This window comes from Glycine max, chromosome 15, assembly GCF_000004515.6.
Source record: "Glycine max cultivar Williams 82 chromosome 15, Glycine_max_v4.0, whole genome shotgun sequence".
NCBI classification, from domain to species: domain Eukaryota; kingdom Viridiplantae; phylum Streptophyta; class Magnoliopsida; order Fabales; family Fabaceae; genus Glycine; species Glycine max.
Window position 1 is genome coordinate 80828 of NC_038251.2, and position 27885 is coordinate 108712.

General features: G+C 35.6%; 1 protein-coding gene across 5 annotated transcripts; it reads right to left on the bottom strand.

Moving 5' to 3' along the window:
- Positions 1–1455: 1455 nt before the first annotated feature.
- Positions 1456–27777, bottom strand: LOC102663671 (uncharacterized). Of its 5 annotated transcripts, none has more exons than XM_006597017.4 (22): positions 27477–27775; positions 26582–26966; positions 26053–26169; positions 25882–25961; positions 25370–25516; positions 25128–25276; positions 22444–22574; positions 22217–22339; positions 22030–22103; positions 20976–21575; positions 20743–20854; positions 20499–20636; positions 12885–13208; positions 11302–11575; positions 9899–11154; positions 8701–9103; positions 7678–8597; positions 7523–7588; positions 7320–7445; positions 4468–4712; positions 3187–4391; positions 1456–1855 (listed from the first exon to the last, which is right to left on the bottom strand). In XM_006597017.4, exons 1-22 carry the CDS (start codon positions 27608–27610, stop codon positions 1839–1841), a joined length of 7026 nt encoding a protein of 2341 aa, XP_006597080.1. In that variant the 5' UTR covers positions 27611–27775; the 3' UTR covers positions 1456–1838. The 5 variants fall into 5 exon arrangements, with proteins under 5 accessions (XP_006597080.1, XP_006597081.1, XP_040865695.1 ...); XM_006597018.4 differs by having other exon boundaries at positions 26582–26958; positions 27477–27695; XM_041009761.1 differs by lacking the exon at positions 27477–27775 and having other exon boundaries at positions 25882–25980; positions 26582–26719.
- Between the last annotated feature and the right edge of the window lie 108 nt (positions 27778–27885).

The window sequence follows — 27885 nt, forward strand, 5'->3', positions numbered from 1 at the left end:
ATAATTGTTTTAAAATTAGTTTTGTTGGATTTTCTTTTGCATGTTTTTTACATATAAATTTATTTAAATCTTGTAATTAAATTAGGTAAGTGTCCAATTTGTAATAAAATTTTAGTAAAAAATATTTAATGAAGTTATTTTAATCAAGGGTATATTTGTAAAAAAAAATAACCAAGAAAGTTTACTATAATCAAACATGGAAAATTAAAATTCCCAAGAAATAAACTGACTAATCGAACATATTTTTAACTATTTTTAGGAATTGACTTTTTCATGATGAACAATGCCAACAAAGTGGTCTGATACAAGACGGATTTGAGTTCATGATGAACAATGCCAACAAAGTGTTCTGATACCAAAATCTTAGGAATTATCATTTTCTGATTTCTAATATTTTATATTTTATTTTCCATAAAAAATGTATAAAGAACAATTCTAAATTCTACAACATTCTCTTCCCAAGACATTAAACCCATTTTTATTTAATAATTTCTTTAAAAGAAAGCATGACTATTTGTAGGAAGATTAACAGAAAATAAACTAAAAAAAAATATTACTTGCACGTGTATGTTTTAGTGATTAGTTAAAGTTTTGGTAAAATAAAAAATAAAAGCATAGCTTTGTTAAGAAATGAGTTTGCCTAGAGATAAAAGGCAGAAGAAATTTACAATATAATAGAAGACACCCTCAAGGCATCCCCTAGCAAAAGAAATCCAAGTTGGACAGAGAACATGAGTCCCAAGTAACCAAACTTGTAAAATAGGATATCAAAATCACAATTGTACACTAGTCATATAATTACATATTTCAATGTTTTATTGCTCTTTCCTGTACCCGAAACCCCTCAATCTAGACATTCTAATGACATTAAATAAGATCAAGTATGTAATGGTCGTGTATTTAAGCTTTATTATGAATCAAAGTCCAATTTTCTCAGTAAAGAACCTTACAAGATGAAAATGTTGGTGGATTGTCTTAACTTGATCGATTTGGAACCACAGAAATAAAATAGTGTTCCAAAACCACACGCTTAATGGGAGTAGAGTACTGGACAATGCAGTACTTGTACTCTGGTTGTGGATTAAATCTATGGAGAAGGATTTCATTGTACATTTCAATCAATGGTCCTCAAACCTACAGGAAGCTTTCATTAGCTAGGTGGGGATGGGTGGTCTATCTTTATAATCATGTAATAGCTTGGGTCTGTGTATTCACACGAACCAGCTATACACTTATTTCAATAGTTGTATCTCTAGTACCTCTGGTATTATTTCACTTTAATATATATCTATTTTTGCTGAGAAAAAAAAAAGGGGGTGAGGAGTGTTGGTATCAAAAGCATGTTAACGTGCCCGTTGCTTATCACAGCAACAATCACGGTAGTTTCCAATTGGGTTGGTTTTAGCAAGGATATCAAATAGAAGTAGAAAGTATCTGATGAAACAGCTCCAAAAATTCCACAAATTGGTTACTTGCAGTTGGATTTGAGAAACTCAGCAAATTAATCCATCGGGAAAGAAAGAGAAAATAAGTTGTATAATGCAGCCATTTGTTCCTTTTTTCACCCCCAAAAAAGAAAAACCATTATAAACAATTTCTTTCATTTACACAAATCTTCCGCTATATATACAAATACTTATTGCATGAAATCACTTTAAAGTTTCACTGGTCTCCGCTTGAATTGAAATTCCACTCACCATTATATCATTGATGGGAAATCATCTGATGAGAAGCAAAAAAATCTTCATCCAAGGTAAGCCAAGATGGTGATCACAAGAACCATGAAAAACTTCAGCCTTAGTCCTCAGAACAATATTGTTCCTTCCTTGATCCCATGCTCATTGATCTTGTCTTGCTGTAAAAGTGTTTCAAATTCAGGGGAAAATGCAACAAAAACAAATAAGCTTTTATTCGCAATCAGAAGCATGGATTTTATAACAGAAAATATTAGATAACCAAAAATTTGTCAGAATTTTTTACCAAAACGAATTGTTATTATTATTGACTCTTGGACACATGTAGTTTCTACTACTTTGACTTATCTAATAACTGTCCTCAAATTTTAAAATAAATATATAAATACCGTGCATGCTTTCCATTTGTGACTTGAGAAAACACACCACATACGTGCCATGTTATATATTCATAGGAAATAAAGTTGAAAGGTTCTGAGACAGAATACGTTTATGCAATCAACCTGCCCCTCCTTAATCACGAGTAGGCATTAACATCTTACGTTCCCTTGTATCATCTTTGGAGTAACATGATGAAAAATAAAGCACCTTTAAATATATGCAAGTACAGGTGAAAAAAGAATGCAAAAGATACTTTAACCAAATTATTCCTCAATAGCACTTTTAGATGAAATCTGATAATCATCTAATAAAAAAATGACACAAATATTGACCTAACAAGGGAATTTTTACAATTTGAATCTGGGTCTAACTCAACCCTAACAACTAGTTCATATAGTGAGGGTTGTCCTCCATAATTATATACATTATCCAAGAATTATCTCTAGTCAATGTGGGAGTTGAGTTTTTCTCAATAGGAATATCTTAACATTTGGATTTGAGTCTAACTCAATCTCACAAAACCGGTTTGTAGAGGACTGCCCAAGTTTTATAAGCTTTATTTAAGTCATAAATCTAGTCGATGTGAGACTAAACCACCACACTTGAGGCTGCAATTAAGGCAGTCCTGAAAGAGGCCACAACTAAGGCGAGCTAGAGATAACTGATATTAAGGCAGCTTTCCAACACTAACCCTCGCGTCTAGGGCTACTAGCCTAGAGTGTGACAAATGCAGGTAGCCCAACAATTAATCTAGGATAAGCTCTAACACCGTCTTAGAATTTGGATTTGTTTGGGCTTAACTCAGACTCATGAAATCAACTTGTAAGGTGAAGACTGCCCAAGTTTTATAAGCTCTATTGAAGCTATATATCTGGTCAATGTGGGACTAAACCACCACCCTTGAGGCTGCAACTAAGGTAGCTTTTCCAACAGAATATCATCTGTTTTTTTTAGTAAAAAGTTAGAGTTCAGTAAAGCTAGAAAAGAAAACCTAGAAAAAGACTTTTATATTTGTTATCAAGGCTCCACACAATATCATTTTCTTGGCATCCTTGCATTCACATAAAAGAAGATAAATCATATAAAATTAGTAAACATAGTAGAAGTTTACCACTTTTTGTCTTGGGCGGCTTAGTACTCCCACTAGCAACAAATGAGGAAAAAGGCCTTTTAGCAGAAACTTTTGGTAATGTCTCATCCTTCTTTGCAGATATCAAAGATGAGTAAAGAATAGCATCAACAGCTTCACGCTGCTGTTTCCTTTTTGAAATTTCATCAACTTTACTTCGATTAGGAGCAGTACCTTGATCAATGGCATCTCTCTCTTTGTGACAGCCTTTCATTGAGGAAGCAGAAATTTCTGAAGAACTGCTCCTATTCCCTCCAGAATGCATAACCTGTCTGTCTGACACTGAAAGTTTTGATGCCTTATGCCCACCACCTGTCTCTTCCACAGAATATTCTAAATTATTCCTTGAATGTTCGAATTTTAGTTGTCTTTTACCCAATGCTGTCTTTCCCATGCTGATCTTCAACTTATCCTTGCCTTCTCTTCCCCCATTACAAACCTGTTGACCTGACATTGTAAACATGTCACCGCAGGAGCTTCTGCTTTCATATTTTTCAACTTCATATCCCATATCCTTCGTAATGGAAATATGCTCATCTTCAGATTTCCTTTCTTTACATGGAGTATATTTTCCCAAAGCTGAAGAAGTATTCTCATCCACATTACCCTTCCTGTCCCTAACTTCAGAGGCAACACATTTCGTTTTCCTCTCAACAATATCCTTGCCGTGAACCAAAATTTTTGTTACACTCTGACCAGTATCCTTAACCTTCTTGTGCTTCAATCGTCTTGCATGATTATCAGAATTTTCAACATAAGACTTATTTTTATCTGTTTTGAACATTGAATGGTATGGCATCTTAGCCTTCATGATCAAGTTTCTTTCTTTAGCATCCTTCACAAGAGCAGCCCAGTTCTGGTTAGTCTGTAAAGTTCTAGAGTTACCCAAAATCCAAAGTGATAACCTGGCCCTTGTCAAGGCAACATTCATTCGTCTTACATCAGCAACAAATCCAATAGAGTTTGAGTTTATTTCAGAAGCAGTAATGCCTGAATGAGCTGCTCTTACAGTAGAAAGTAGTATTATATCCACCTCTCTACCTTGAAAACCATCCACAGTGTTAAATTCAATATCAGCTACACTCGACGGTCCAAATGCATTAAGAAAACGAGAACGCAGAAGAGAGAGTTGACACTTGTATGGAGTAATAACACCAATTCTTCCACCAACAAATTCAGCTGGGTACCTTAGGATACATTCGGAGAGTTTTGTAAGCAAGCATCATAACAGAAAGGTAAGAGAAACAGACAGTAAATTTGAACCTTTTCTTGAAAAACTTTAGTACTTCAACTGCAGCATCCGCTTCCTGTTCATTACAAAGCGACATTACACCAGAGTTTTTTCCTCGAACCTCCTGGCCATCAATGATATCATAGAATACATATGGCCCAAGACCCTTGGTTTGATGAAATGGTGCTGATTTGTTAGACATTTGGCTGCCATTCAGTAATTTGTTGTCATAGAAATGCAATGAAGGGAACTTGCAAATCTCTGGATGCATTCTATACTGCCATTATGAAAAAAATCATAAAGGGATTCAGCTTTAAATCATAAAACAGGGCACTGTAAACATATAACACTCCAAACCTACCAAAACACACACGTTTATATATCTTTAGAATATTCTAGAGTATGTTAGAAATCATCTCTTGGGATTAGTTTCCCTATTTTTCTTAATTTACTTGTTTTCTCACATTTTATGATTTGTGTGAGAACTGAGAACAGAGAAACAAATATAATCTGAATTTGCTTGAGTGTATCCATGCCAAAACAATTTACAAGAAAACAATTAAGATACCGCTACTTCCTTAGATGCATTGAACCTAACTATACCAAGTATCTAGGCTACTTGGAAAAATAAACATTAAAGAAACTCATCTCCTAAAATATTCCTATTTCCAACAAATTATTTCCTTATTCAGTAAGGATTATAAGTATATATGAGTGAGTATATTGGGTTTTAACATCACATCAATATTATTCAAAGTTTCTTTTTACTCTTTTCTCTCCCTTAATACCCAAAACCGCATCATTCCCACAACAATTATTACTACTTTATTATAAAGGAGAAAATACTAACAGAAGAGGACAAAATATCCTCTTAACAAAGAAGATAAACACTTCCTCCAACATTCCTACCACAGGTTTTCTGGTATTAGGTTGCAGCGCTGGCAGATTTGGTGGATCTCCCTAACATGGCTATTTTGCACCATAGAAATAGGATTGTTTTCTCAAAGGACAGTTTCAACGATAACAAACTAATGGAGGATGCTCTATTTTTCTACTGGACATGGCTAAAAAACCTGGAAAAAGGATTTGACATCCCTTTCCACTACTGGTTCAGTAATATCAGGGATGGATTTTGTAATCAGGGGGGGATTAGCATATAGGTTGGAATCTATTGATATTCCAGGGCAATCACTTTGAACCTTCCAAAGAGATGGATGATGCTTTATTCCTAGTATGGTCATGGTTAAAAACCAGAGAGAATTTTAGTACTTCTTTCAACCACTGGTCTTCCAACCTTGTGGAGTATTTTGGTTAATATGGGTTGGGTATAGCTATCCTATGTGGTGGGGTCAGTGTTGGGTTTCCTTTTGTTTTGGAGGGTGACACTGTAGGTGTCTTGTACTCATGTATATTTCACCAGTACCTCTGGTACTGCTGTACTTTTTATTAATAATATATATTTTCTGCCTTCCAAAAAAAAAAGATACTGGGTAATTTTGTGTCAGGCTTACAGTCAGATCTATGGCTGCTTAATTCTTGCTGTATAGCTTGTATTAGGACACCATAGTTCTGCATATTTTGGTGCTGACTTGTATATACAACAGTACCCCTTGTACTGCTATTTTAATATATAATATAATATTACTTTTGCTGATAAAAAAAAACAAAGAAGATGATAAACACACGCACACGCACACAATGAATACAAATCAACTCATTATCACACAAGAGTTCTTTGATTTAATCCCTTTGCATATCTATCAACATGATTCCCTTGAGAATACCTTGAGCTGAGCATCGATGACAAGAAAATTTAAATATTGAAACCCCCCATTAAAATTTCAAATATTCTCCTTCAGCCAAATACTCTAAATGCATGCATAATACTACCTACAGTCCTATATATATGAAAGATAACATTTTCTTGTTCTTGATTATAAGAAACATAAGATTACTTTATTGCTAAATTTCCTTTTTAGTTTTTACCCCTAATTAATTGAAGTTATTAATGAATAACGATATACACTCATTTTCACATGAAAGTGGGTGCATTTATTGAGCTATCAACAAAACAAGGTACACTCATTGCTTGAAAAATTATCTTTTGAAAAATAACCATATTTTAAATCATTTAATGTCATGGGTAGTCTTGGAATAAAACTAAAATTTATGACAAATTAACCAATCCAACCACTTCTATTGGTCTTGATGAATTAGGTAATTCTTTCTTATATATAAGACCGGAGGTAGTAACATACAACCACCATAAACTCCTTACTTCCGTTGAATGTTCTGAAACTAATCAAAAGAAACATCTCCAAAACTCAAATTCAATACACTACAAAAGTTTCGCCAAACACATGAAAATGCATATTCCATAGGGAAATGACTACCAAGCAGTGCAAAAATAAATGAGCATTCGTTACAAATGCATATGCATCACTTAAACCTATCCCAAAATAAGATTTCTTATATTTTTTGTGTATGTTTTGCAATGTTGTTAAATAACCGCTATGGTGCCACCAAAACACTAAAACATGGCGTTTTTGGACCACTCCTCCATTTGCCATTCATTATTTGCCATTGAATGGTGCTGTCCACCATGACCATGGTGCCATGGTGGTTTGCAGCGTCCATGGCAGAAATTCCCCCTTTTTCTTTTCTTTTTTTTTCGTTTTTAAAAAACCCTTTTAAGGGCTACTTCAGACTTAAAACATATTTGGGTCAGCTACATAGATCAAACAACATCAATGTATTCTGCCAAAAACCATACTATGATGATTTCTCTCAGATCTACTTAAATGTATGGAATGCAATGAAGCTTCAAACTAATAGTTTCCAAATTCCAAGGGACATTTTACTCATCTAGCAGCAAACTATGTACCTGTTCAGTAAGCATAATAACAGGATGCCCAGCCTTCTGTAAACGTTCAAACATGCTGCACGAATAACGAAATTTGCTTGCAACATTTGAGAGGACAGTTGCAGGAAGCTGCTTTGGGTCACCAACCTTGGAAAAATTACAAGGGTCAGTTTAACTATTTAAACTAAATCATAGTTTTAAAAGTTTTTGGTTAGTACTCTTACCATAATGCATTTGGTTCCACTTGACTTTAAAAGCTGAAGAGGAATCAGAGTAGCTGGCTCAAGAGCCTGTAGCAATGAAAATAGGTCAGAAGGTAAAAAAAGGAAACTAGAGAATTGCATATAAATTATTTATAGCAGAACAAAGATATATATACTTGGGCAGCTTCATCGATTACAACAGCATCAAAGAGGGTATGTTCAGATGGACCTCCAAACTTGGAGTTTAACATTCTCTCAGAGCATACCCCATAAAGATCCCCACCACAGCCACTTAATGTAGTTACCACTATTTCAGCTTCCTTTAGTATAGCCTTCCGCAGCTTATTCCTAAGAGACTTGGTTTCTTCATTGGCTTTTTTCTCCTGAGCCTGAACATTACAAAGATCTTTATATATCTGTCTTTTTTGTTCATATAGTTTTCGCAGCTTCATTTCAATTTCCGTCTCAGACATTTCCTTCTCATTTCCCATATGAGAGTCGTTATGCAGAGGACTTTTAACATTAGAAATCCCATCCCTTGAGTTAGCGCGCTTGGCTTCATAGAACCTAATAGAATCAACCAGTTTCTCTAATTTAGACCGCAGCATGGCTGATGAATCTACCCCCAAATCATTCCTCCCATCATTTGAATGCATCCTTTCTTCTGCTACACGTTGATCAACTAGTGTATCAATAAAGAATGGCAGTGAATTTGAATGAACTGTTTTTGCATTTCCAACCCTCACAAGATAAGGCTTGTACATTTTTCCATTACTGCCATAAATACCACCGCTAGAAATTCTTGCCACCAACTCATCCACAGCAGCATTAGATTGTGCACAGATAAGCACTCTTTGTTTTGCATAATTTCCAAAAGATTTTGATGAATTTTGCATATCGTCACCCAACTGTCTAGCCAGGGCTGCATCCTGCCATACCCTCGCAATGGCAGTACTCTGGCTAATCTTTGGTCTTGAATAGGTAGAAGATTTTTGGTACAAGTTTTCATCAAAAGGATTTTTTAGAGAAGTCATCTTCTGTTGAGAAGCTAGAAGGGCACTGACAATGGCAACAATAGTTCGAGTCTTCCCAGTTCCTATGTTTACATAAGCATACATGCAAATTAACAAATTAAAAATCATAAGTAGAAAAATTACAAGATCTGTCTGGTCAAGAGATAGCATGGGTGGATCAACTACCTGGAGGACCCTGAATAAGACATAATTCAACAGTTTTTTTTACTTTGCCCCTTCCAATAGCAACACTTATTGCTTGAAGTTGAGTGACATTAAATGATGACCTCAGAGTTTGCTGCAATGACTGGCACAAATTATTGAGATCTACATCTTTACATTCATTCACACAAAAGGAATTGTTGACAGGATTCAAAATGAGAGAAAGTAAGGGAATGTCTTTTATAGAAGACAATGCATGAAATTCTCGAATTTGTGGTGTAATGTTCATTATACGGCATGCATTCCATTTACTTCGTTCAGTGAGATTCCTTCTAGCTTGATTTAACCGTGAAGAACCATTTTGAAAATAGAACCTGATGAGAATAATACTTGAACCTCTCTTGTTGTCTTTCTCACGCCTTTCAACCTGCAAAAACATATTGAATGCTTTAACATGACTAAGATTTGTTTGATTTTCTATTTTAGGTGGCATTGAGGTGCCAAAGTGGCTTGAGGTTAGCTTTTGCCACGGGGAGTCAGCACAATTTTTTGTTCAACAAAAAGGTAACCCATTGCACATCGAGTTATACAATTAGCAGTTAGCCAGAATCAACTTTACATTTGATGAGTTCTATTTACCACCAAAACAAGATCATAATTTAAGATTGAAAAGAAGTAAATTATGATATAGCAGGAGAATTCAAAGCTAAACCAACGTGTATTGGCAATTGCAATCTTCAATCATGGCTGATTAAAGAACTCACAATCAATTATCAGCAAAATAAACAAGGCTTACTGATCAAGACTTAAGAATTCTTCATATAAGTTCTTAACAAAACACGATATGCCATTAAAGTGGATCCATATGCTAATGATATTATCAAAGAACTTGTACAGAACACTTGGAATATTGTTTGAGTAGGTTGAAAATAAGGAGGGGAGACAAAATTGATAGAGATTGAGAAGTTTTAACTTCTTCACTTCCAACTCAAATAGGAGTAGCAAAATTATGAGAGGTAGACTACAAAAGTGTTATGTTATACTTTCAAGTTTACTGCATTTTTATTGTATCAGAAAGTAAGAAGTGATTTGCCTTCATTTTCAACCTTCATATTTTCCACCCACTCAAACATGCATAGCCTAAAAGAATGAATTGTAGGATGTCATAGGCCCTGGAGAAAAATATTTAAATGATACCAATCTCACATAGATGACCATATACCTTTCCAACCATATGAACATCATGAGAAGATTTTTGTGGAGGATCTTTTGTTAGCAAAAGAAAGTCATTTTCTGAAAAGCTCCTACATTTTGTAGAATCACCATCATCGTGAACAAAGCGAACAAGATGGAAATCATCAATTCTCTCAACTGACATCACAGAAAGGATTCCATAAAACATCTCCTCCCATGAAGACATTTCAAGAAAAGAATTCTGTAGCTGCGCTTTGAACTCCTCCAAAACTAATGGTCGAAATATCTCCACATATTGTTCAGGAGATAGAAAATATATAGGAACTTCCTTTAATTTGTTAACAATTCGGTTTTCATCTTTTCTTGCGGATGACAATCCGACTGTTGCAAAATAATTTATCTCAAGAATAGCTTTAAACCAATCATCCAACCTTGGTGGCCTGAATCTTTTCATTGGGTCCTCCAGTTTACGGAGATAACCAGATTTGTTTTCAAGAGGTGTTTTGAGTTGAATAACTTGTCTTCTCATAACTGTAGGCTTTGGTACATGCAATTGGACACGTCCCACAGATTTCAATGCAGTCTCTAGCGGATCATCTTCGGCATCCTGAATATCACATAACATTTTACTACAAGTACTTGATGAAGTGTCACCAGTTTTGGAAGCCATGCTGCTGCAAGCTTTATTCAAACTTTTAGCATTGACAGCTTCATCAGAAAATTTTGTCAAATTGACCATATCCTTGGATTTTGAGCTTACTCCTGTCCTACAACTGCTTGAGCCTTTTGAATCAATAAATGAAGTCACCACAGGCTTATCATGTAAAGTACCAGAACTAGCCTTTTTCTGGAAGGTCTGCTCCATTTTCTTAGAAGTATTCATAAAAGAAACATTCTGGTTTACAAGGTCGCCAGCTGGTAAACTATTACCAGCATCAGGGGGCATAATATTGCCATCAGATATGTGGGGACCAGCCTCACTAACTGACAAAAAGTCTTTCTTGGAAGAAACTTTTGGTTCCACTTCATCATCTGAAAGAATAATTACACTGTCACTGCTTTTTTTGCCAGTTATTATTTTAGTCTCCACATTTCGTGCGCCTGTATCCTCCATGGATGAAGAATGAATATCTGGAGTAAAACAATCCTTCTCAAAAGGCAATCTTTCAGATACCAATGATTTGGACTTCACATTTGCCTCCAGAAAATTATGAGATCCTTCCCTAGATAAAGAAACGGATAGGCATGACACTTGTGCTGTCAACTCTTCCAAAGTATAACCATCTAAATTGACAGTGCAAAACATAAATAAAATATATCAATTCTCTCAAAGTATAACCATCTAAATTGACAGAACAAGCATAAATAAAACATATTAATGAACTCACAGAATCATGTGGTGGGGAGATTGAGTACATAAACAAAACTCACCGTTCAAAATAAGATTTTCTATGGTCATGATAGTTGACAGAGAAGTTTTATCACAAGAAGCTTTGAACTGATTCAATATATAAGTAAATGCTCGCTTCCAATAAACAATTACAACTTTAAGTGATGACTTTCCCCATTGCATAAGATCATGAAGCCATTGAAAATTCCATTTAGTTTTTACTAGTACTATGAAATTCCCAATCTCTTTATCACCAGATAGATGGAGTTTATCGACAAGAACAGGGAGAATCTCAAGTAACCGAACGCAAGTCATCTGAAAAACACGGAACTATATAGTGAAGAATTTTCTGCTTCTAAAACCAAGATGGTGTAAATACTGTTGACAATAATGGTAGCTAATGCACTTAGTAAATATTATATTCATGTATCACCATGGTAAAATGCATTTAGTGTTCACGAGTTAACTCATGAGTTGACAAACTAAATTTAAGAAAATAAAAAATGTAAAAAATATAAGAGAAATATAAAAAAAATAGAACAACATAAATACAAAATGTCTAACAATACACTAATTAATAATAGAAAACCCAAAGAGTAAACAAATAAAATAAAATAATCTCAAGGATTTATAATTAAAAAAAAGGCTGGCCAGGCTCAGGTGGACTCACCTCAACTCACATGTTAAGTGAGCCAGGTTAGGACAACTCGCAAAAAAAAGAGCCACCATTTTTATAACCCGTTCAACCTGTGAACCGGGTTGACTCAAACCCATTTTGACACCTCCACAAACCAGGCTTTGACACCAAGTTGTGTTTTAAAGGGAAGACTGATTTGTATATAGAAGAAGAAATTTATAGAGGAAAAGAAACAATTTCAAAGGTTAGTGTAAGGAAGATAAGAAAAAGAGAAATTCAACCCAAATGTGATTTTAACCTCAATTATGAAATCTGCAGCAAAAATTGAATGTATCAAATAATTAACAAACAAGAAATGTTCATTAATAAATTTTGTAGTAGTAGAAATAGAGTTCAATACAAGCTGGATGATGCGGTTTAACGGAAGTAGACTGCTGGATGATGCGGTTCTGCTACTTTGGAATGGTCAATTTGGAAACACAGAAACAAAATAGTGTTCCAAAATCACACGTTTAATGGAAGTAGACTGCTGGATGATGCGGTTCTGCTACTTTGGACGTGGGTCAAAACCATGGAGAAGGATTTTAGCACACATTTCAATCAATGGTCCTCAAACCTAAAAGAAGCTTTCACTAGCTAGATGGGGTTGGGAGCTTTTGTAATCATGTATTTCCTGCAACTGCAATAGCTTGGTTCTGTGAATACACAAGAACCAGATATTCAGTTACTTTAAACATGTATCTTTCTAGTACCTCTGGTACTATTATTATTAATAACATCCTACTTTTGCTGAGCAAAAAAAAAAAAAATACAAGCTGTTTTAAGCATAAGTTTGATGACAACAAAGAAACAGAAATTTCATAACTGCATGGCGCTAAATGACAGAAGAACTACAAAAGCACTATGCTACATGCCCTTTTAAATGACCAAGTAGTTTAAAAAAAAAAACTGAACAGAGAAAATAACCAGCAGAAACAAAGATAATACCTGGCAAAGATTGTAATCAATGAAATTTTTGCCATTTACCAGGCACCTGCAGAAAATTGGCCATGCCATTTCACATAGTAAGCAACCAATTTTTTCCTTTATTCTTTGTTCAACATTGACAGCATGTTTACCAACATTCTCAGGCAAGAAAGTTGGCTGCTTTAAAAAGCCGCCTTGTGAATAGAATTTTGGCATTCTTAGGTCACTGTGTGTATTTTCAGGCAACTCTGGAGCAAGTAGACCCTCATCTTTGAGTAATTTCAATAAAAGAAACCAAAAATGATGTAGAGTATGAAACTTCAACAGAACAGAATCCAGTTGCACCTAACATGGATACACAATGGTATTAGTTAAAACGGAAAAAATAAAGGGAATCAGTCAAATGAAATGACCACTAGACAAAATTCATTTTACACCAATTCAATATTTCAAAGGCACGATGAAGCAATTTCCACAAAATTTGAAGACCAAATTCAACTAATCAAATTGGACAAAGAACAAACTTGTAGTTTAAATTCAACAGGCTTCTGGGAAAGACCAGAATTCTGATGCAAATAAGTTAACTTTTGCAGTTCTCTAGTGCATTTGATTAAAGGATATTCTATGAAGCACTAAGCCACAAACACATTTCCAACACAAATATGACACTCGTCAGATGCTTCTCACTACATATCCAATTAAAATATTATTTCTTATCAGTTCAAACACTTTTAGTCTTGAACCAGCACCTTTATACAACTTGAATACTTAAGTTGACACCTCTATATTGATAGACACTTAAAGGACACTAGCGTGTGTGTGTATTCAATTTTTCACCATTCAACAAAGACAAACTAAATAAAATAAATCATAGTAGAATAGCATATAGCGACACGGAGCAAAATGCTAATGCAGGATAGCAAATAGCAACTATTCTGAAAATTTTTAGGTTAAATTACTTTGTAGGTCCTTGAACAATTTGGCCATTTTTAATTAGGTCCCTTAAATATTTTATTTTATTTTTCAATTGGGTCCTTGAACTTGTATTTGTTTTTTAATTGGGTCCTTTTGTCTAACAGCCATTACAGAAAATTAACCACAGGGACCTAATTAGTCCCTAAATCTAGTATTGTCACCTCTGCAAGTCTGTACGAAGTATTCTCACCTCTCCAGGATAATATTCTCACCTTTCCAGGCTAGTATTTGCAAGTTCTAAATCCAGTATTCTCAACCAAGTTCTTCAACCAGTATTCTCACCTTTGCATGTCCTCTCAACCTAACTATTCTTTCACAAGCTTCACCCTACAACAACCTTGCTACAAATTCACACAACTGGTTCAAGCTCTGTAACAACAGTTAGATGGAAGAACCCAATTAAAAAACAGATACAAGTTCAAGGGCCCAATTGAAAAAAAAATAGTTCAAGGACCTAATAAAAATTGTCAAATATTTTAAGGACCTTTGGAGTAACTTAACCAATTTTAACAATTGCCTAATAATATTTTATATTATTTCTACTTAGTGTTATATATATTTCTGGTTATTGTATTAACCTATTTAATTATTACACTTTTTGTTTATTTATTTTGTTTATATATATTTATATATTATCATGTTACAATTTGTTTGTATTATATATAATTATGTATTAATATTTTTCTATATTTTTAAATATTATAGAGTACTTTATAGTTTTATAATAATATTATATATATACACACACAGAGATATAAACAGCGAAAAAGCACCTCCATAATTGTAGGACTATTTAGGCGTGGAGAGTGCCCAATTTGGGGTGCAGGCACAACACCCACTCTCACCCAAGAAACAAAAGAAACACTAGCCTCTTTCTCTGTCTCCCAATAGCTGCCACCCCCTAACTCCATCCTTTTCTTTCTGAAAAACTAATGTTCGTTGCTACTACAACCCTAAATCTAGGGCAGAAAAAACTTTGACTATAGGTTGCCTTGCCAAAAGTTAACACCTCTGCCTCATTGGAAGTTGCAAAATGTCTCTACCTCGCCAGAAAACTAAAAAAATTCAGAACCTTGGAAAAGAGTCCATTCTGCCTACTATTGACCATGAAAATAGCCGCAAAATGCACTGCAAACACCACGACGATCAGGCCTCTAAGATAGATTGAGAGAGAAGTTTTGTGTAACAGAGAGAGAATCTCATATTACTGAATATCACAAAAGTTAGTTACAGAATTAGTTACAGAGAGATATTTATAGGACTCTGAACTAAGAGAGTACAGCTGTTAATAGCAAAGAAGGAGGTGTTGTTAGCAAAAGCTAACAGCTCTTATTAAACTGTTTTAACAGATATACATATATACACTCTAATACCCCCCTCAAACTCAAGGAGAAGAGTTTTCAAAGGAAAAACTCTTCATATTGAGTTAGTCCCTGAGAAATTCAAACCGAGCTGAAGACAGAGGCTTGGTCAGCACGTCTACCCACTATTCCAGAACTGGAATATGAAAGATGGAGAGCTTCTTGGCCAGAACTTTTTCCCTGACAAAAAAGACATCAATCTCCATATGTTTGGTGCAACTGTGGAACACAAGATTATGAGCAATTGACACAGCACTCTGATTATCACAGAAAAGAACAGGAGTGGTAAAAGGGACTTGCAACTCTGTTAGTAAGGCATGAATCCATGTCAGCTCAGCAGAGGTTTGAGCCAAACTACAGTACTCAGCTTCAGCTGGACCGTGTAGTGACCTTCTGTTTGTGAGACCACCAAGATATCAGATTTGGACCAAGAAAGATGGCTCCTCCTGAGGTGGAACGCCTGTCATTCACTTCAGACACCCAATCAGCATCACAAAATGCACGAAGAGCCAAGGGCTTGGTAAGAGAAGCAAGCTGAAGAAGTATCCCATGAGACAAGGTACCTTTAAGATATTTGCTCTGAGTCATAACTATAGAGTTATTAGGCAAATACTTGATCTCTAGGCCCAAGAAATAATCCAAGTGACCAAGTTGCTTGAGAGAGAAGGCATTGTGGAGTTTAGTAGTTAACTGCTAAATGAGAGAAGTAGAACTACCTGTAATGATGATATCATCCACATAAAAAAACTTCGTACCCCATTGCCCAGAGGCTCTTCGCTATGCGAAGGTATGGGGGAGGGATATTGTACGCAGCCTTACCCTTGCATATGCAAAGAGGCTATTTCCAGATTCGAACCCATGACCAACAAGTCACCAAGGCACAACTTTACCGCTGCACCAGGGCTCGCCCTCTCGATGATATCATCCACATAAACCAGAAAATAGACAACATGATGAGACTGATGCTTGTAGATAAAAAGTGAAGAATCACATTTGCTGCCCACAAAACCAAACTAGAGAAGAGTAGACTTTAACCTATCAAACAACTACCTTGGGGCTTGTTTTAAGCCATAAAGAGTCTTGTTGAGTTTACAAACAAGAGACCTATCCCCAACTTCAAAGCCAGGAGGTTGTGTCATAAACACAGATTCTTCAAGAAGCCCATTTAAAAAGGCATTGTTTACATCCAGCTGAAACAGCTCCCAACCATGCGAGAGACCAAGGGTGAGAACAATATGGATTGTGATAGGCTTTACCATAGGGGAAAAGGTCTCATGGAAATCAAAACCATGGACTTGGTGGAAGCTCTTTGCCACCAACCTTGCTTTAAATTTGTTAATAGAGCCATCAACATTTACCTTAACTCTTACATCCAATAGCTTGTCTATTGGAGGGTAAAGGAACTAAGTCCCATCCCAAATTTTGTTTTTCAGAAGAGCATCATATTCTTGTTGCATGGCAGCAAACCAATCAGAATTTCTCAAGTGCACGTTTTACAGTTTTAGGCTCAGAATGAACAAGAAATAATGAAGGATGAAGTCTAGGATTGTGAATCCCAGACTTGGACCTTGTTTGCATAGGATGAGTGTTAACTAGGGCAGGGTTAGCAACAAGCATAGACTCAAAAGGTAGTAAACTAGATGTGGTGAACTCTGATGTTTGTGAGTGCAAAGAATTGGACTCAAAGGTAGAAGATTGTTGAGAGACAAAATGTGATACTGTAGGAGGGTTGACTGGAATAGGAGAAAAACCAGGGGGAACACTGGGTGTAGGAGAGGGGTGGGAAGAAGAAAGTTGGGATGGAGTTAGTATTTCCATGAAAATTTTATCAGGTCCATCAAAGTGAGAAAATTGTTCGATTATTCTAAGGTTCACCAGTTACATGAAAACTAGCACCAAAATCTGGAATCCAGATGGAGTTAGCATTTCCATGAGTTGGAATTGGTGAGCATAGCACTTGGCTGTGTTGAGGCTGGAGCAGCAGTTCCAAATTTGGAATTGGGATTAATCCAAGTATTGAAGGTTCTGACATAACCATAGGAGTAGGGAATAGGTTGAAGTGTTATTGGATCAGAGAAGATTAGGGGGTGTTTGGTTTGGTTGTTTTCTGTTTTTATTTTCACTGAAAACAAAAAATGGTGATGAAAATGTGTTTGGTTGGATTTCTGAAAACATTTTCAGTGAAAATGAAAACAGGAAACAACCAGAAAATGAAAACAATAAATTATCGTTTTCAGTTGAGAACAGAAACTTCATTTCGGGTAAAATGAAATTGCGGTGGCAATGAATATGATTTTAAGCAAATTTAAAAATACAAAAAGACAAGAAGTCAATATATCATAAATTTTCAGTATTTTTATTTCATGAAAACAGAAAATAAAAAGTCAAACCAAACATGTTTTCAGAATTCTAATCTTTTGAAAATGAAAACAATTTTCGGAAAATGAAAACAGGAAATAAAAACAGAAAATGAAAATGCAAACCAAACACACCCTTAGTGATTCATGAGGTTGAAAGCTCATGTCGAACCTAAAGTGACAAACATTTGCAATATGGCCATACTTACGGAAAAATTGACACTAAAAATTAGCAAATCTGCCACCACTGCGACCTCTATCGAAGCCACCATTGTTGTGACTGGCACCACATCTACCGCCACCGCGGTCAGCGAAACCACCACAATTACCACCGTCGCAACCATATGAACCCCGAGAACCACCGGAATCACCAAATTTGTATGAGTTAGAGAGCGAATAACCTTGAGAATAGTTCAAGGATGAAGAACTAAGCCCCTAAGTTTCCTTGTTGTAACGAACAAGGCGAGTTTCATGACTATAGAGTAAAGCTTTAATTTCACCAATGGACGGCATACGCTTCTTGCTTTCAATAACAGAGATCATCGGTGCATAATTGGACTGAAGTCCTTCAAGAAGCGCATCAACATATTCCTCGTGACGAACTGACACTCCAACACTAGCGAGCTCATCAACATAGAATTTGATCTTACGCAGATATTCATCAATCAATTTGCCTTCAAGCGAAATTGCACGCATCGGAGTTTGCAATTGACACGCACAAGATTTCATCTGAAGACTAATGTACTCGTGAATCTTTTTCCCAAATTTGATAAGAATGATTAAAACCAAGAATGCATGACAGAACTGATTTCGAAATAGTAGATTGGAGCCAAACAATGAATGTTTGGTCTTGAACCTCCCACGCTTCATTATCAGGATTAACATAATCAGCAACACGATTTTCTTCGTTGAGATAACACAGAGGAACAACTAGATTCACTACAAAACGTTGTAGTTTACGCGATTTGATTACAAGATCAACATGTTGTCGCCAAAAGAGATAGTTCAAATCATCGAGCTTCTCAGCGATGGAATTAGGAAAGGACTTAGAAACGAAATTCGGAGATGCGGAAGCCATGGACGAAAGGATTTAGAACTTGCGAAGAGAGAAGCGCATCAAAAAATTGGCTCTAGATACCATCTTTTTTTTTTTTTTTATCAGCAAAAATATTATATTTATAAAAGTACCAGAGGTACTGAAAAAATACAGAGATAGTTCCATGCTCATGGTTCCAATAAAAACTACACCAGTTTGAAGAGGAACCATAGAATGGCTACAAAAACTAAACTAAAGATCTGCTGCAGCTCCTACTGGGAGCCACTGAAGCCTAGCCCAAAAAACCTTCTCTGATGTGAGATGACCAAAGATTAAAAGGGAGCTTAAAATCCTTATCCAAATTTGAGAGCCATGACCACACTAAAAAAACTCTAGATACCATCTAAAATAGATTGAGAGAAAAGTTTGTTGTAACAGAGAGAGAATCTCATATTATTGAATATCACAAAAGTTAGTTACAGAGTTAGTTACAGAGAGATATTTATAGGACTATGAACTAAGATAGTACAACTGTTAATAGCAAAGAGGGAGGTGTTGTTAGCAAAATCTAACAACTATTTTGATAAGAGTGATTCGAACCAAGAACGCGTGACAGAACCGATTTTGAAAGAGTAGATTGGAGCCAAACAAGGAGTGTAGTCTTGAACCTCCCACGCTTCATACTCAGTATTGACATGATCAGCGACAGACACAATCTTCTTTGGTGGGATAACATAGTGGAACAACCGGATTCGCTACAAAATGTTGTAGTTTATGCGATTTGATTACAGGCAACGGTAGGGTGCCAATCCACTGCCTTATGATCACAATGCTATCGCAGACAATTGATAACTATGAATAAATACTAAAAAAATAACAACTTTCATTATTTTTTTGAGGCAAATAACCATAGAAGGGCATAAAAATTAGCAAATTGTTTTGAAAAGATGAATATACCAGTGTAAAAAAAAGAAGCAAATATACCTTTCTAGAAAGACGCAATTCATCTTTTTGTTGAGATTTTTATAAAGAGGTAAAGTGCTAACATCATAAAATAATGTCTGTTAATATTTTTTGTGAGGGTCATCATCATTGCAAGAAGGTAAATGTACAAAATATATACAAATCTTGATTATCAATTTAGATATTGTGTTATGTTACTCATTTAATTTTATTTGAGTTTCTCTCTCTTTCACATACACATATACAGTGTCTTAGTGTCATATATTTGGGTGTTGGCCACATTGTTCATGTATGTGTAGGAGTCTCAACTTCATAGGAGGAGAACACCCTTCAAGGGCATATATTTGGCCCCAACAAACACTACAGTCAACAAGAGTTACAGTTTCTCTCTAGGGGACCATTCATGGTTATCTTAAGGGAGTTTAGGATTTGGTATGCAAAGAGAATAGATGGCATTGTTTCTTTTTTGAGCCATTTGGCTTCTGTTTCAGAGGATCCTTATCATTCCCCTAAATCATAGTTCTCTAATGAAATTTCCTTATCACATACACATATACAGTGTCTTAGTGTCATATATTTGGGTGTTGGCCACATTGTTCATGTATGTGTAGGAGTCTCAACTTCATAGGAGGAGAACACCCTTCAAGGGCATATATTTGGCCCCAACAAACACTACAGTCAACAAGAGTTACAGTTTCTCTCTAGGGGACCATTCATGGTTATCTTAAGGGAGTTTAGGATTTGGTATGCAAAGAGAATAGATGGCATTGTTTCTTTTTTGAGCCATTTGGCTTCTGTTTCAGAGGATCCTTATCATTCCCCTAAATCATAGTTCTCTAATGAAATTTCCTTTTACACAAAAACACACGCAACCCCACACACACAAAGAAAGGGTGGACACCAACCACATTATTATCAAGAAAACATTTGCTAAAAATATTACCAGTTTCATAGCATGTTTGAGGCCCAAAATAATTGCATACAATGAGGGATTGTGAGAACAAAGAAACTTCAATCCACTTGAAAGACCCCAAGTATCTGAAACTTGTTCCAACATCGATTTTCCAAATTGTCTAACATCCTGCATGGGAAAAACAAATAAGGAAAAAAATGAAAACAAAATTCATCACATTCCAACAAGGGTAATAAACATCATCTACAAGTTCTAGATAAATTTTGCATATTACATCATTTGGATCCAAAAGTGAAAGGATCAAGCTCTCACTCATCAGTGGTTCCCAAGTCCACTGACTTCGAAGCTCTCCTTGTCTTATCTGAACTAAAAAATGTGTAGTTAACCTGATGTGCAACTCCAGATAATTAGTCAAGAAACTAAAATCGGCTTTTAACTTAAAACCACAAGATGCTCAAACTTTGATTTAACATAACATAAATATAAAGTAAAGCTGGTGTTAGGCACCTAATAAATGTTCTTAATAAAGGAAAAGGCATAGTCAACACTTCAACTGAGTTTTTTGATTTGCTTCCATCTCCACCGTCATCAGATCCAGTTGGAACCTTCCACCCAAATGAAGAGGAAATTTCTGCTGCATAAGATGAAAGGAAAGATCTGATTGGAAGCACCATTTCTGCACCTTTCTCAAATTCTACCATCGGAAAACGAGATCGTGCCCAGAAAACAGCTTTGGAAAATGAAATCGGAAGGATTGAGGGATTAATATCAAGTAAAACATCAACCCATAACATTGGAATGCACATCCACTCCTGGCACTCTTGAGAAGTTATTCCACTTTGAAGTCTGAATTGACTCCAAGAACTACTACTATCCTGCTCTTCACCATCTGGAATAGTTGGCAGCCAATTATCATTTTCATCATCCAACTCAATGACCTCATCTGCAATGCTACTATCAGTGCTTCGAGTTGCACAGCAATTCAGCACTGAATATATTAAAGCAGTAGCATCTGATACTATAATAGTCTGTATAAGGTCAAATGCAGGTTGCCTCAAAGAATTGTGAAGCGAGGAGTCCTTCAGAGATGACACAAGAGCAGGTCCCCTGTCCAATACAGATGTTGAGAACTGTTCAGGTAACTACACTAATGAATAAAAGATTAATCCGAGTATATCATAAATACATTGCTTTGCAGTGAAGCTCATATGTATTACATAGGCAGCAGCAGTTTAGTATTTAGTTTTCAGACAGTTTCATACATACATTAACATCCACATAATTTCTAGGTAAGCACCCCAGTTGACCTTACTGTTTTGGCAATGGAAATGCAGAATTGAAGAAGGCCCACTATTGTGCCTCACCTCATCAAAAATCTCTATTAATTAGAAATGTCCATTTACTTTTCCCCTGAAGTTCTCTCCATTACAGTCAATTTTAGTTCCAAATTTCTATATTGCTAAATTGAAGCTAGGTAAACTTCCTTTTACAGCAAATTACGATAACACAGTTGATAATTTTAATTTTGAACGCACAAAAGGAAGGGGGGCTGACTACATACCACATATGTGCACACTCGAAGGGAGGACAAGGCGGGTTCATCTTGTAACCTCGGTGTACAACAAGAAGCGCTATCTGAAAAGACAATCTTATATATAGCATTATAGAAGTTGAGATAAGCCAAAACAACTTGCAATATCAGGCTACACATTATATACAGCCATCATGCAAAATCTTAATGTAATAACCTGAGATGCCAATTTTCTTGTTAGAACGCTGAAGTTACTGCTCACGGGCACTTGATGAAGCAAAAAATAGAGAAAATACCTACGCTGCTTTTCAAGCTCCCCGTCTTGCAAGGCTTCAAGAGACTGTAACACGGGATCAAATATCTAAATAATGTCAATACAAGAACAACCTTCCTACAATAAACACACACAACAAAGAAACAAACCAAATCATTATGCATACATGCCTGTAGTAAAGGTTGGAATAGACCAAAAATATCTCTATGGATTTTCTCATTGCAAGTATGGAAGCATTGGCCAATTAGAGTGTTGCGCATTACACTTGGAGACAATGTAAACCTTAACCAAAGCTTACAACCTCAAACCAAGCCAAACCAACAAAACAAAAATGTCAGCAAAAGAAATTGTTGAAAGAATGAAAAATAGATGAAAGAGATGATAAAACTGTGTGTCTTGACTACACAAAGGGTGTCGATTTTATATAAGCTGATTGCAATAAATACAAATACAAATAATTATATACCATGGAGCATTTGGAGCTAATATAAACCATAGCAGATGGTGTGGGTGGTGGGTGGCTCTAACTAGTACTATATGGCACCATAGGAATACCATGATCTTTCAAGGAAAACATTTTGACTCCTCTAAAGTCATGGAAGAGGCTATGTTTTTAGCTTGGTCTTGGCTAAAAGCTAGAGAGAAAGGCTTCAACACTAGTTTCAACCATTGGTCCTCTAACATATCGGATTCCTTTGGTTAACCTATGTGGAGATGTCTTTCTTGATGGGTTAGTTTGGGTTTTATTTTGGGAGGCAGCACCAGAGGTGCTTTGTATTTCCTTTTCATTCAGTACCACTTGTACTGTTTTGATTATTTCAATAATATATTATATTTTATGCCTTCCCAAAAAAAACAAATAATTATATACCTGATATGAGATGCTTAAAAATCAGAATCTAATAAATCTGATTCTAATCAGATATCCCTATAATTACAAAGATCCTAATTAAATTAAAGAGAAAATTACAGCAACACCCCCTGAGATTTTCACTAATTACACATGCGCCCCCTCTGTTTAAAACCATTTCTTTGGCGCCCCTCTGTTTAAAACCATTTCTTTCACACACCCCCATGCAATGGTGTTAAGTTATGGTTTATTTTTAAAATTGACTTACATTAAATTTTAAGCTTTTTTTATTAAAACCCAAAATTACCCTCAGTTAAGTTACCCAAACAGAGGTCTAATCCCATCATTTGCCAATGGTCGTGCCTAGGTTCCTCTTTGAAGCTTTGTGCGCGTTCACTGCTCATCGCCGCCATCATCAATGCCACCTGAAGCCACCTCGTGCACCTTGCCGTCTCTGACCACGACACCACCATCCACCGCTGTCGCCTCAATTGAGGTCAATGCCGCCAACCCCGTTTGAGGCGCTGTTCAAGAATGCTGTTGATGGACCAGTGTGTCAAGGGTGCAAGAAGGCAGATTGGGCCTTTGAGGACCAGCTTGTTGGTCTGGCCTTCACCGAGGTTTCTGATGGGAGCAAGTTTGAGGTTTTCTCACAGCGGCTTTGTGGCATGAGCGGTGCCGCCATTCCAGTCCATGGAGGATTGTTTCGGAGAAATGGAATGCAGAAGAGTTTTCTTTTGATTTTAAAAAACTGAAAACTTTTAAAAAGAGAAATGAATCAGGCCGTAGGAAAGAACGAAACTGCCAAAAATGGTTTCAGAGTGGAAGCCTGCGGTGATTGCTGCAAGACAGGCCAAAAGATCTCAACGGTGGTTGGGGGGGCTCAATAAGGTAGCTTAAGGTGAGGTTTGAGTGTTGATGAAGACCATATTAACTTCATGTTAATAGTATAATTTGCAACAACTTTCTAAAGATTAATAAAAAAAATTAAGATTAAAAACTCAACAGAAACTGGATTTAGTTGTCAAAAATTTCAAATCTAAAAACCACCCCAAACGGGGCCTAAGCTTTTAGCTTGTTACAAGAAAATTATTTATTTCCCCACAAATGAAAAATAAATAGAAAACATAAAAATTGAGCTCCACCAAAAAAATAGTTGGAAAAGCAACTCAGGGATGTTGGAGAAGCCAGAGCGAATTGCTAGAAAAATAGCTTAGCTAGATAGCTAGACTGATCTTCAGCCTAAGAGAGATTTCATGGCAAGCAAAGGAAAGTCAGTCCTTCTCAAAACCACATTTGGAAGCTTTAAACCAATAATATCGTCGGAGGGAAAAGTATTACCGCCGAAATGAACGTCGATGGAATAAAAAAGTCACCATTATGATTCATATGTGGGAAAAGAGTCACCGCTAGAATGATCATCGGTGGGGAAAAGGTCAACACTAAAAGGATTCATATGTGGGAAAAGAGACACCACTGGAATGATTATCAGTGCGAAAAAAGTAACAGACGGAAGAGCAAACCCAATGGAGAACATGATTTGACGACAAAACCAAACAAAGGAGACTAGATAGACCACCTGAGTTTTTGTTTCTGGGAACAGGACAGCAAAATAGTGATGGAACAAGTCATGGAGGATGGTACCACTCTGATACAATGTTGAAAGAGAGAAAAATAGATGAAAAGGATGCTTAAAGTCTTAATTACATAACAGAGTCCATTTATATAAGTTGATTGCAATAAATACAAATAATTATAGGAGATTTTATTCCTACATACATGATATGATATGCCTATAAATCAGATTCTAATAATCGGATTCTAATAAGATATCCCTATAATTATAAAGATAAACAAATGATAAAATATAAAAGAAGAATCCCAAGAGATCATCTAGGATACTCTAAAATATTCTAAGATGATATCATAAGATATTTTTCATATTTCTAATAGAAATATAAATGAATTAAGAAAAACATGGAATTGGAAAGGAAAAATACATACCAAGCATTTCAAATAGTAGTCTCAAGCAGGTCACAGCATGTGAAAATTCAAGTGAATCACCACTAATATGATTGAGTACAATATCAACAAAAAAGGGATAGCGTTCCAATATCCCTTCTTCAAAAGTTGAAGGATCCAAGAAGCCAAGCCTTCACAAGACATGCATAAAAGAAGTTCCGTGAAATATAAAGAACAGACTAGGCTAAATATTGATACTATAAATTTCAAAACACACTTCTTACAGTGATTTGATACCAATCCATAAAGACACACGATCCAGTTGAGTTCTTGATGTTGAGGTCTCCAAAGTCACTGGCAAAGCATCTGCCTCTAAACAGCTAATAAATTTCTTAAGCAATGGCTGCAAAGGTTCCAAGTCTGTTGCTCTCCTACACATAGACAAACATAGATCATATAAAAAAGGCCGCAAGGCTTCTAAATATCTCATAGCAGAAAACTAAATGTGAACACAGTGATGATGACAAGATAAGCAATGAGGTTCATTTCCATGATTCCATCAATGGTAATAAGGTAATGACCATATGCTATCGGCATTTGAAAATTCAGGTTTCATGTGTCTTCCATATCTTTCTCTATAAAAGAATAGCCTTGTTTTGAGACAAGATATAGATATTTATGAATACTTTTTGAGGGATTTATAGATGCAGAGAAGTTGCTTTTAGAAAACCCAAGTTCAATGGGGTACCATTGATTTAAATATGAAATCACAATCAGTGAAGACAAAGAAAAATACCTCAGTTTTCCCATTGATCCTGCTAAGCGATATCCAACAGAACGAACACTTCTCTTGCAAAAAAGTAATGCATAAACTCCCTGGAAGAAAATGAATTCACTGTTTAAGCAATATAAAACAGTGAATCTGCTAGCAGAAATACACAGCAAGTAAAAGAAATAAAAAAAATACCGGAAATTGTTGATGCCCAGACAAAGCCAGTTCATGCTTATTGTCAATAGCTTCAACAAACAACTCAAACTCAGTGAATAGAGGCTGATAATCTAAGAGGATTGGGAACATCAATACCTGTGTCAAATGATGGAAGGGGGAAAATGAGTTGATAAACTCTAAACTTCAAATTAGAAAATCCAGACACAAAGTAAAATGAAATAAAGTTATAACTACTAGAACTTAAAATAACATGAAGAGAATAACTATTTTAGCATCATATAAAATTCATCATTTTTTCCAGTCTAACAATATTCAATTTGCAGTTTTCCATGATATTTTCAATCAAGCCTGTACAGAAAATTTCAATGCAAGAGATTATATGTAATAATATACTATGGAAAACAGAAAACATATTTGGATGTAACAATACAATCAACATATTTCATGTACTTATTCAGAAGTAATAAAAATTTCTATTTATAAAGAGAAATCATAAGATGCAATCCTGTAAAATATTATATCAACCATACAGAGCCAGAAAACACACCTCATACAAAACATTGACAACTTCACCATTATCACAAGAGGGATTGTACTTTTCCCCTACTATTTTTGTGTTGATATCTCTCAGATGAAATGTCACCCTCTCACAATCAAGCTTCTGCAAGACATCAAGAAGAGGACCAATAGAGCTAGACTCATACTCTGTGTTATACATGTCTTGGGCTTGATGATGCTGAGAAATGCATTGCAGGCACTGTCGCATTTCATCAGAGATTCTCTTCCATAACAGCCTCAGAGGTGAATCTTGACGATCATCTTTGAAGTAATTGTAAAAAGTCTCCAAAAGGGGCCCCATTATATCCCAAAAGCCACACCAAATATGACTTCCACCAGGCAAACAAATTAGAAAATTGTATGCATCTGCAAACCTGACAGTAACTAAAGTTGTTATGGAAACTACACCAAGGCTCATTGGATATGAAACCAGCAAGACAACACTGCTTCAATGACAACTTTTTCATGCAGAAAAAAAGAATAACGCAAATCCCAATAATCACTTATTCTAGAGGTACTCACACCAGTATGACAGACGATTATGTTTCATAATCAATAATTTATTTGCTTATTCTTTAAGTTCACCGTATTTTAACAAGTGCTTGAGATGAGGAATATGTATAATTCATATGCACCAAACAGAGTAAACATCTTTTTATTTTGTCAACAAACAGAGGAAACATCTGATTTAAGTATAATCACTCTAATTTATCCTGCTATCAGCAACAAGTCAAAATAATTCCCATTAAAAATAAAATCGAAGTTCAAGGGAAAGCTAATATCAACATTGCAATTCCATGATTATTAAAACAAATAATGATAAGTAGACTCTAGTTTGAATTAGTTCTGGGGCTGAAAACAAAAAAGGGAGAAATAGCGATAACCATTGTTCTTTGTTGAGGTGGAGGCTACAAAGTTTGGAAGGATCAGCATTATCGTCGTCGTCGTTCTCCTCTTCTCCCTCGATGTCTCTCCACCGATCCAGTAGCTCCCGCCTAGTAGCAAGTTTGTTCGCCATTGACAATGACACGGTAGGGTTTATCCTACAAATTTCGAATCACATAAATACTACGATGATGAACTAATGATTATCTTTACGATCCTAATTTCAGAAGGTGACGTCCTGAGGACTGAAAAAAAAATTAGGGTAAGAGCATCAGTTTTTTATTCTTATTTTTTTCTGTTCGATTTCGCGCGCTTCATACTTTTACGATGAATTTTGTTTTCCTTTTTCGTCTCTTTTCTTAAAAATGTTTTTAACCTTATATCTTCATGAAATCTTATTTATAGTAC

What these genes read in the sequence shown, in the direction of transcription:
- LOC102663671 (XM_006597017.4), bottom strand. Translation starts at nt 27,610, where the DNA reads ATGGCGAACAAACTTGCTACTAGGCGGGAGCTACTGGATCGGTGGAGA. An exon ending in CTGGGCATCAACAATTTCCG is followed by an intron (nt 25,962 to 26,052) that starts GTATTTTTTTTA and finishes ATTTTCTTCCAG; the next exon opens with GGAGTTTATGCATTACTTTT. An exon ending in TTATTAAGAACATTTATTAG is followed by an intron (nt 20,855 to 20,975) that starts GTGCCTAACACC and finishes GTTGCACATCAG; the next exon opens with GTTAACTACACATTTTTTAG.